The sequence below is a fragment of the Lontra canadensis genome, unplaced genomic scaffold, assembly GCF_010015895.1.
Source record: "Lontra canadensis isolate GAN:19392208 unplaced genomic scaffold, GSC_riverotter_1.0 scaffold30, whole genome shotgun sequence".
Taxonomy (NCBI): domain Eukaryota; kingdom Metazoa; phylum Chordata; class Mammalia; order Carnivora; family Mustelidae; genus Lontra; species Lontra canadensis.
Genome location: NW_022631024.1, coordinates 12,566,635 through 12,577,501, shown reverse-complemented (window position 1 = coordinate 12,577,501; position 10,867 = coordinate 12,566,635). Strand labels below are relative to the sequence as shown.

Here is a 10,867-nt window from a genome sequence, read left to right as displayed (position 1 = left end):
CTGTCCTCTCCTGGTTAAGCACCAGTCCCAGAAGGCCGTCAGACGGACTGCTGGCTCCAGCCCGTGGCCCCTGGGGGTTCCACCCACTCTGCTGTGGGGGCCCAGGAAGGCCGGCCTCACCGGGGACATCCTCAGGTCCGGGCAGAGGCAGGCAGAGGCGAGCACTTCTCTAATGCACAGAGATCAGGAGGTTTTGGATGAAAATCAACGGGCGACCCGGGGGCGCGTGGAGCTGCTCGAGGTGGCGGCCCGGATGAAGGTACATGAGGTATTTTGGCCCGCCCCACTGCTTAGCCGGCGGCCACTCTCCTCACGGTGTTGGCCCGTTCTGAGACGTCCCAGGCGCTCTGGGGAGGCAGGCTCCATCCCTGGCCGTGGCCGTGGCTCTCCCGTGCTCTCTTCGTGTTGGGGGACCCTCCCCATTCTCCATGCCCCCTCCCCAGCCTCCAGACACATGGCAAGCCTCACGTCCAAAGTTCCAGCCATCAGGGACCCCACCCCCCCACCCCCAGAGGGGAGATACCAACATTCTGTGGAATTGATTCAGGACAAATCCTGAGAGCTAGACCAGGTAGGCCACCGGGGGGAGGGCCTGAGCCCCCAGGGACGGGGACAGCCCTGTTCTCACGGCAAACACACGTGGAGCTGAGCTCGGCGGCCGGCGTGGTGAGAAGAGCCTGCGAGTCTGCTGGCCAGTTGTGGTAGACGTGTCTACACTGGTCCCAGCTCAGTGGCCTGGCTCAGACGGGCTTTCTAAAACAAACACTGCTGTTTGCGGAGTGCGTCGCGATGCCGCCTGGCTCTGAGGACCAGGCTGACGGTGTCCCCGTGTGCCTCTGGGGCAGGCCACTGGCTGAGCGTCTCCTCACTTGTGGCAGGCCTGTGCCTGGGGCAGGGCATGGGGCCGAGGCAGCTGGCGTGGCAGTTGGCACATGGGCGTTACAGAGATGAGCCCTTTGGGAGGAATGGGGGGTGTGGCGGGGGAGCACAGTGTCCTGGGCAGTGACTGCCCTCCGAGCAAGCACCAGGTCCCTCCGCCTTCTCACCCCGAAGGCAAGTCCTCTGTGCGGGCCACCAGGCGTCCTCTCCCCGACCTTGGTGTGTCCAGTGTGTGACTTGGGGGTGGAGACTGAGGCGTGGCTGCCAGTGGGCAGGAACCCGGGCTCAGGGTCACTCGGGGACCACAGGCTTCTTCCTCCCCTGTGTCCGCGTCGCCGTGAGATGCTCAGGGCGCTCTCTGCCGCTGGCGTGAGGGACTTGTTCCACGGCAGCCCCGAGTCTGGGGCCCTCTGGGAGGCCTAGGGGGTTGTGCACAGTTGCCACCCACACTGGGCCTTCCAGAAGGATGCGGATAGCTCTGTGGCAGGCAACAGTCAGGAGGAAAGGGAGCCGGCGGCGTCACTGGGCAGCTCCAGCACGCGTGCGGGGGCCCTCGGGGTGACTCCCGGGGTGGGTAGGGTCATTTGTAGGAGGGCCGGTCGTCACACAGACACGTTAAGAGCCGTTGGTCACTACAGCAAACACAGATTAGTGGTGATTATGAACAGTGTCCCCAGGGAGGCGGGGGTGTCCCGTTAGGCAAGCCGCAGGCCAAGGAGGTCAGAGCCCAGCTGCCCAGAGTCTCCTGGATGAGCCCCACGGTGGGCCGGTAGGGAAGGGTAGGCAGGAAGGCCCGGGCGAGGGAGGGGCGCTCAGTAGTCTGGGCAGCTGCGTCTTCTCCCCATGGGGACAGGGTGGTGGCCGGCCCCTCAGGACTGGGGGATCTGCTGACACCGGGTGGGGCTGGGCGGGAGCCGGGCGGCCGCGCTCTGCTCTGTGCGGAAGCTGTATTCATACTGGAGGAGGGAGAGGACAGAGAAGCAGGGTCAGTGCATGAGAAGAGCAGAGCAGCCCCTCCTCAGCCCCAGGCCCGGCCTGCGGGACCCAGGGCCACCTTGCCCAGCGTGCGCCCTCGGTGCAGTGTGTGGTGTGGGGGTGTGTGTGGGGACGCACCTCTGTGGCTGTAGGTGGCCCCCAGTTCCTGATGACGGATTCTATTCCCAGTCCCTGCTCTGCTCTCCGCAAGGAGGGACCATGGGGCCTGAAGCCACGAGCTGGCTGTGGGCCGGGCTGCCTGCCAGGAGAGGGGTCGCAGGCGGGATAAAGACCGCTCTGGAACGCCATCCCTCACCTGACCTGAGGCCAGCCACAGCCACCAGGCCGGGGGGACCCTTGGTCCCAGTGCTTCCTTGCTTGCCTGCTGACAGGCTAGGTGACCCCGGGGAGGGGCAGGCAGCACCCCACACGTGTGTGTACTCTCCTGAGTTCCCAGCGCTGGTCCCTGAAGGTTGTGTGACTGTCCTCCATACCTGACGAGGGCTCGAGTCTCCAGGAGGGCAAAACCCCACAGTGGCCAACCAGCCTGGGCCAGAATGGTCCCTGGAGGGGCACACCTGTCCCCTGCCCCACCTCATGCTGAAGACCGAAGCTTACCTGGCTCTCCGTCACGGACACATGTAAAGGAAGGTTCCAAGTGTGATGGAAATTCAGAGGTACTTGCAGAGGGAAAGGGGGAAGGCCTGCAGCTCACCCCGAGGGCCAGGAGGGATGGCACCTTCCAAATGTGGGGCTGGTGGGCCTGGCCGCAGAGCGGGCCCGGGGCGGGGGGGGGGGGGGGTGCCTGCAGCAGAGCTGCGGGCCAGGCCCAGCACACTATAGGCCACAGCAGCCGCGTGGCCCCCTGGCTTTAGGACTGAGGAGTTTAGAGGATATCAGGTGGGCTCAACATTTTTAATCCCATCTCAAGACTCTTTAGCAGTAGAATTGCCCTAACAAGGGCTCCTCCCTGTACGCAGAGCAAAGCCGGCTGCCTGGGCTTAAACAGCTGTTGCCTCAGGGACGCTGAGGGCAGGATGAGAGGAAGCCCCCAGTCAACCTGCCGTGGCAGGAGAACAGCTCAGTGCTGAGGGCTTCAGCAGTTGGTCAAGGATGAGGGGCAGCCGCAGACCTTTGAAGGTTTTTCCCCTCAAGTAGAAATGGTGAGGAGGCACCCAGCGCACTGTGTCCTCGGCCGCCCCTGCCGGAGGGGCCCACAGGGTTGACCCTACACAGGGAGAAGCAGACCTGGGCTCAGCCCATCCCATCCCTGTATGAACCACAGGAGGGAACAATCTCAGGCGGCCCCTGAGCCCAGATCAAAGGGCCCCGCAACACGGATAGGACGGGGGACCCTACAGACATTGTCCATCACCAGAAGGGGCGGGTGGGGAGGACTTGACTTTGGAGGGTGACCTCAGGCAGGTCTTTGCCCATCTCTGAACTGGGCCAGGGTAAGAACTGACAAGTGTTAGCGAGGACGTGGAGAAAAGGAACCCTTGGGCCCTACTGGGAACGCAAACGGGCGCAGCTGCCATGAAACACGGTGTGGGGGAGACTCACAAAATTGGAACTAGGACTCCCCTAGGACTCAGCAATTCCTCTTCTGGGAATTTATCCAAAGAAAACAAAAAACACTAACTCAGAAAGACTCCTGCACCCTCACATTCACTGCAGCATTCTCTCCAAGAGCCAAGACACGGGAACACCCTAGGTGTCCCATGACCGGTGAAGGGATAAAGAAGATGTGGCGTAGAGACATGATGGGCTCTTACTCAGCCATAAAAAGTGAAATCTTTCCATTTGCAAAGCACGGATGGACCTCAAAGGCATTACATGAGGTACAGTGAGTCTGAGAAAGACAAAGACCATGGAACCCCACTTATATGCGGAATCTAACCAGCCAGGGGCTTGCCTGGGGAGGGGGTCTGGATGGGCGAAGGGGGTCGAAAGGTACAGATTCCAGCTATAAAACTTGTCCTAGGGGTGTCATGGACGGCAGGGCGATGACCATTAATACTGCATTCCGTTTCGGAAGTTGTTAAGAGCAAATCTTTTGTAATCATGGTGACAGATGTTAACTAGATGTGTTATGATCATTCTGCATCTATATAAATATGGACTCATTATGTTGTGCACCCGACACTAATGTCCTATGTCAATTACACCTCAATAAAAAAGTGGGGTCACAGTCTATCTCCAGGGCTGGCTGTGGGGATGGGGTGACCTATGCAGGTTAAGGGCTCATGTGCCACAGTCACCAGGCAAGCACTCGCTGCACGTTTGCTGGCTTGGGAAAATCTATCAGAGCGGCTCCCAACCTGTTCCCTTTCCTGCTCCCTGATGACCAGGGCATGGGCCCTGGCTGGACTCCAGCTCTAGGAGGCTGGCCCAGTGGAGCAGCCCCAGAGGAGGCCGTGGGGCAAAGTCTGAGACAATACCGCCACCTGGTGGCTGCTCGGGTGCATCATGGCAGGAAAGGTTCCCTGGGCTCCAACAGCGCCCACCCCGTTCTTCACCCCTGGCTGGGCTCCCTGGGGTCAGGCGAGAGCCCCATGAGGGCAGCAGAGCAGGGGCAGGCCAGCACCATTAACTCGAATGGGCAACACAGGAGGAAGGGGCGGTTGGGGGACAGCATGAGTGCATTTCTACCCGGGGCTCAGGGGCAGCTGCCTGGCTGGGGAGCTAGGGACCCAGGGATCAAAGGTTGGGAATGGCAAGCACTGCCGGAGGAGGGGGGTTCGGGGGCGGAGGGTATCTGGAGTGCCAATGGAGAGAGGTTTCGGGAGAAGCACACAGGCTCAGAGGGTGAGGATAGGCCTCGTACTTGGGGTGGAGGACCTGGAGGCGAGGGCCAGGGAGGAGAGCAGAGGGAGGACACGGGCTGGGGATAGTGGCTTCCGCGGGAGCAGTTCTGGGTGGGTGGAGGTTGGAGAGCTGTCAGTGTGGCGGGTGCGGTTGCCCCTCAGGGGTGGGGAGGGGGGCACCCAGGGAAAGAGCTGAAGCAGGCTGATCCCACTTTACTGCACAAAAGTCCCTGGAAGTCTTGGTAAAAGGCAGATTCTGACTCAGAAGGTCTGGGGTACAGCCCAAGATTCTGCGTTTTCAACCAACTTCCAGGTGATCTGGGGACCAGTTCAGACAATGCTGTGACCCAACCAAGGGGACGAAGGGGTGGATGTGGGTGGGAGTGGGCAGAAAGCAGGGCTAGAGACATTAGGGCTGGGCTGTGGGGAGCTGTGGAGGGAGGGAGGCTGGGGGTGCTTTACTCCGGCTGCGCAGAGGCCAAGCCCGGGAGATGCCTGCCTGGGGCAGCAGACAGAAGGCACCTCTCAGAAGCAGCCAGAAGTCCCAAGTGCACACGCTGCCTTTTCCGGATTCACAGCCTGCGCACGCCCCTCCCCCTTCCCCCCTCCAGAGGGCTGGGACTTGGTGCCCTGCACAGATTGCTGTCCCCCCTACTCCTACCCTTGGGAGCTTTTCCCTTTTTAGGTTATCTTGGCTGGAGTAAAGCATTATCCGCCCCCCCCACCCCCACCTCTTGTTTTCTCTAACTCCCCAAATGAAATTTCAACATATGTCCCCAGACATAATCCCCCTTAGGCTGCGGATAACCCTTCCCACAGACACTGTCTTCTGCCCGGGATTGCTGGCCCCAAAGTGTTTGCCCAAGAGACTAGGGCCGCTTCTGGAAGGCCTTTCACTCCCTTGGGCAAACAGTGAGTACCTTTGAAGGTGGATTTGGGCCCGGATCTGTTTACTCAAGACATTAGTCTCTTGCATAAGGAAAACCTGCACTCGCGTACAAACAGCAAATCCTTTTTGAATTAAAAAAATTTTCAATTAAAAAGCATTTGGGTTCACAGAGCCGAGCCCAGCTGAGCGGCGCCAGGCCATGGCGCCCTCTGGTGGACACCGGCCATCACAGCAGCCAGGCCTGGCGGTGTCTCCAGGAAAGAGATGTCACTGTCAGGGGCTGTTTCGAGCTTTCCTGGGACCCAGGGGCCGCAGTGTCCCTCCGCCTCCGCCTGGGAGACCCTGCAACTGATGCATCGTGCCTCTCTAGCTGCGGGGCATGAGGCCCAGCGAGGCCATCGTCCTGGTTTGTGGGACATGTGGACCCTGGCTTTCAGCTGGATGGTGGAGGCTGTCACTTAGACCCAGCCTCACTGGCACAAAGGGGCCAGCAAACCCTTGTCCACTCACAAAGGCGTGAGACTCCCCCGAGACACTTCGCCTGAAAAGCCCAGTCCTCCTGCTGCATCAGAATCAAGGTTTCTCACCAAGCCACTGGTGCCCGGGCCCCATCTTGCGTGGGGTGGCTCTGGTTCACCTGGTGTGGCAGGCGGCATCTTCCAAAACCCCCAGGACACCTGACAGACTAGGCAAATGAGAACCACTGCCTGAAAACTACCAAATATAGTTCAGACGGTCCCCGAGTTATGATGTTTGGACTTTACGACACAGCGAAAGCAACAAACGTTCCGTAGAAACAGACCTTGGATTTTGAGGTGGACCCTGTCCTGTGCTGCTCAGCAGCCGCAGCCCCCGGGCAGCCACGCGACCACGAGGGTCCATGACGGACGTGCCGACGACTGAGCTGTCCCCATACGACCGTCCTGATTTTCGCCTTCAGCACAGTATTCAGCAAAGTACACGACGCAGCCCACACTTCACTATGAAACGGGCTTTGTGTTGGATGCGCCGCCCGGCTGCGGGCTCCTGGTCGGGTTCTGGGAGTTGAGGGCAGCCAGGCTAAGCGGTGCTGTTCAGTAAGTTAGGGGTGATAAGTGCATTTTCAGTTTACAGTGCTTTCAACTCATGATGGATTTACCGAGGGGGGGCGGTCACCCCACTGTAAGCTGAGGAAGATCTGCAGAGGGCAGAAAGGGCAAGCAGATACCTGCCCTTCCTGGGTCTGGCAACAAGCAAATCAGAGACTCAAATCAGAGGAGAAAGGACAATGAGGGATTATTTCCAGCACCTGAGTTTTGTAGATACGGAGGCCAGAGACCTGGAGCAGGATCAGACTTCCCAAAGGTCCAGAGACAGCCAGGGCAAAGCTGGACTAGGCCCACAGGGGCGCCAGGGGTGGGGGACAGGCGAGTGTGTGCACCCCCTTCCCTGCAGCTTGGAGGTGGGGGCAGACTGACATGGGAGCCAATGAGTCAGCATAAGCTGGCACTGGGGTGGATCACAGAAGCTCCTGGAAGGGTGCGTCGAGAACAGGTCCAGAGCAACCAGGCTGGGCCTCAGAGGCCTGGCCAGGGGAGGACAGGTATAGGGGAAGTAAGGGGGCCAAGATTTAGGTCAACAAAGAGTCTGGATTAGGGGTGAACGCACACTGAAGGGTGGGCTTCAGCAGTCATGGAGGGTCCCTGGGCAGGCAGATGGGCCTGGCCCCATACAGTTAGGAAGGTAGACGTGGTTCTTAGTGGCTCTGCTTCCCCAGAGCCTGCCCAGGGCCTGCCCTCCCAAGCCGGTCCTGCACCTGCTCAGTGCCCCATAGCCCCAGCCGTGACACGGGCTCTGCTGGTCACCCACAGCTCAACCTCTCCAGGGATTTCAGCTATGGGAAGGCTCACTCCTCACTCGAGCCCTCCACGTCCTCCCTTCTGTCTGCACAAGTCCGGCCGCTGGAACTCAGCTGCAGGGGAGCAAAAAGCTGGTGTCCCTGTGAGGAGTGGGCACAAGAGGGCCTCGAAACCCCACAGGGCAGCCTTGTCTGTGTACCGGGGGGGGGGGGGGGGATCCAGCTGATTTGAATACATCGCCCCCTTCAAACTCCTGAAGGGGAGACTGAGGACCAACACCTCATTGGACAAGCCCGGGAGTCCTTGTTCCATACCTGGCCTATGGTGCCACATGGAAATCGGAACCACTGAGCGAATGGGGGATGCGCTGGGGTCCCGACAAGCAGGAACGATGGCTTTACCTGGACAAGGTCTCTCCACGTGCATACTGGGGGCCCAGAGGAACACAGGGGATTCCAAGACTGCCCTCCCCATTCCACAGGGAGGTTCTAGAACACTCCAGAGCTGGGGAGAACAGGCCAGGAGCTCAGGGCTACAGCCCATGAACCCTGTGACTCTAATGTCACGGAGATTCCATGTCCCGAGTTGGGGTGCTGGGACCAAATCCGTACGCCCCGTGAAGCTGGTATTGCTGTCTTTCCATCCCAGGTGGGCAAGCCGGGGATCTGAGTGGCTGAGAAGCCTTCCGATGCCATGAGGAGTAGGGAGACAGCAGGGAGGCATCTTCAATGCCACAGTCCCATGGGGATGCTTGGGTCCCTACAGCTGCACAGAGGGGAAGGCTCTCAGGGAAGCCGCCTCGGTTTCCGTTCCAGCTTTCCCATTGGGTTCCTGGGCTCTAATCCGAGAGGAGTAACCCCGAGTTGGGTGGGGCCTGAGCCCCACCCAGGCCCACTGTTGGGTCCCTCCCTAAATGATGATCCAAACAAGGGCCCTTCCAAGACTCACCTGCTCTGGCAGGAACCATGTCTGTCTGGGCACCGGACCCGGCGGCGCCAGCCCAGAAAAGGGCTCCGATAGCGGCCGCTCAATTCATCAAATTCACAGCCTTCTGCTGATCCAGCCCCCGGGTCTTTCCACTCTGGGGCATCCAGGTCCCTTTCAGGGATCCTCAGCACCCAGCCCTCCCCCCTTTCCTGCTCTAAACCTGGGACTCCCAGAGGGGGTGGTGACACCCACACGCTGCCCTGCACGGCCTGCCTCCTGGGCTCAGTGCTGGGAGAGCCCCCCACTCCCAAGGCAGCCTTCACTCACAGAGCTCACAAAGCACCTTCCCGCTAGGACCCAGACAGGAGCGTCGTTGGAGCGATTCCAGGAGTGGTGCAGGGACTCCCACATCCCCGCTCTGCCCCGGCACAGCGCCAGGCCCTGCCCTCCTCCAGGGTGAGGTTTGGGTGGGTTCTGCAGAGACCTCTTCTTCTTCAATCCCCAGCACCGAGTCCTAAATGGGCCGGGCCCAGCCACACCTTTGTGCCTTTCCGAAAGCGGTTTTTCCCTAGGACGCTTTTCCTCTTCAACGGCTAAACTCTTGTCTTTTAAGGCCCAGCTAAAGGGGTACTTGTTGTGGACATGTTCCTTCCCTGGGGAGAATTCATCCCAATTCCCTGAGCCTCCCCAACACTTCCCATATCCTCCTAAGTGCACGGTCAGGATGGGCCACAGTCGTCTCTGTAGCTCCAGAGACTGGGGGAGGCTATGGCCTAGGATGGATGGATGGATGGACGGACGGATGGACGGGTGGATGGATGTATGGATGGATGACGGATGGATGGATAGATACATGTGTGGACGGATGGATGGACAGATGGTGCAGGATCGGTGAATGAAGGGACAGATCAGTCTTTGGGCCCAGCTCAGTGCAAAGGAGAGAAGGCAGCTAGCTTAGGGGCTACGTTCTGAGGCAGATGGCAAGTTATTCTGATTTTTAGTCTTTTGTGGAAGCAGCAGTCGGTCCAGCCCTGGGTTTTCTGACTTCTCCCAGCCCTCTGAGCATGATGGCGGGATCGGTCCTATCGTGTGTTATTTAACTCAGGCATATAAATTCCAAAGCTCAGTTCTTGTCCACATCACCCCGTGAATGCAAGAGTATGAGTTTGAGTGTTTTTATCTCCACACAAACACCACGTGCAAGCTGGAGGTTCACACGCTATTGGTCTGTGGGATGTTTAAAAATAAACACTGAAAAGTTGAGATATTGCCTAAAATGCCAGCATTTTCCAGCTTGTTCTAGAAAAAAATAGGGGGCTGTGGCAACTCTGGATGTTCATTCTTGCAACTAGAGGCTGCTTCCTTTAGAGAGGCATGTACTTTCCAATTTGCCACACTCCCCACCACCCCCTATAACCTGCCCAACCGATGTTATCACTGTGATTGCACTTTGTGAGTGTGTGGGGTTGTGGGGACAAAGTAAGCAAGAAAGTGAAATATTTCTTGTACCCATGTCTACCAAAAGTAGGAGAAGGAAAGAGAGACTGAGAAGGTCATGTAATTTTAAGGAAAAAGGGGGAAAGGCACATTCCATGGTGGTGCTAAAGACCGCATTGTGGTCAGTGAGGACACGGAGGTGTCTTGCTTGTCCCCAGCCCCTCCCTCACTGCAGGACCAGCGGCCTGGCAGGGGCCTACGTGTCTAGCCTGCCCCCTCTAGTGTGAGCCTGGCCGTGGATGGGGACTCTGTGGCTGAAAATGCCATTTCTATGTCCGTAAGCAACCATGGGGCCTTGCCCTCATTGGGTCAGCATTTCAAGAACTCACCTGAGTATTAACTTTAAAAAAACGGATCTGTGAACTTTCCCTGCTCTAGGATCTTTGTAGGAAATATTTAAAACACCACCACTTGGCACCCCTGGAAGGTGAGGGATGTGGTCACTCTGGGAAAGCACCCTATTCTGTCATCTTTATGCGTTTTACCTGCGTGACAGGCAACCTTCTCAGAGTTCAGTCTGGGGGGGGGGGGCGGATATTACTTTAAAACATGGGGGAATGAGAGTTCCCAAAACATGAGGAGAGAAAGATCCTTCTGTGAAGGGCTTGCGGGAGACCTTGTATTCATCTGGGCTTTGGGTGGCAAGAGCGAGGGTGCAGGTCGAGATGGTGACCGGCACAGGTGAGGCTGCCAGACCTCACCTCTGCTGTGGCTTCCTTGCCACTGGCTCAGCCTGCAGCTCTGAGCCCTGTGATGCATGCCCGGGGCCCGGGCTGGGTGGGGGCTGTCTCCGGGGACACCGGGGACATTATTGCCTGCAAACCCAAGGGGTGGTGTGGGGGAGTGGGGGGCTCAGAGACTCTCAGAATTAGGGACTCTATTAATATAATCTAGCATATTAATATGCCCGTGGAGAAAATATATGATCATCTCAATAGATGATTAAAAGACATTTATCAAAAGCCACCATCCATTCCTGATAAAAAACCGTTAGAAAAATAGAAATGGACGGCTAATTCTTTAGCAGGATAATAAAAAAAAAAGAGAGTGAGAGA

At 58.3% G+C, this 10,867-nt stretch overlaps 1 protein-coding gene across 3 annotated transcripts in view; it reads right to left on the bottom strand.

The window, feature by feature from the left end:
- Positions 1 to 497: 497 nt before the first annotated feature.
- Positions 498 to 10,867, bottom strand: part of MVB12B (multivesicular body subunit 12B) — a 183,384-nt gene continuing 173,014 nt past the window's right edge. For all 3 annotated transcript variants that reach the window (XM_032865875.1, XM_032865877.1, XM_032865876.1), the window contains exon 10: positions 498 to 1,835. In XM_032865875.1, coding sequence (XP_032721766.1) covers positions 1,749 to 1,835 — 87 coding nt within the window. In that variant the 3' untranslated portion in view covers positions 498 to 1,748. The remainder of the gene's footprint in view (positions 1,836 to 10,867) is intronic.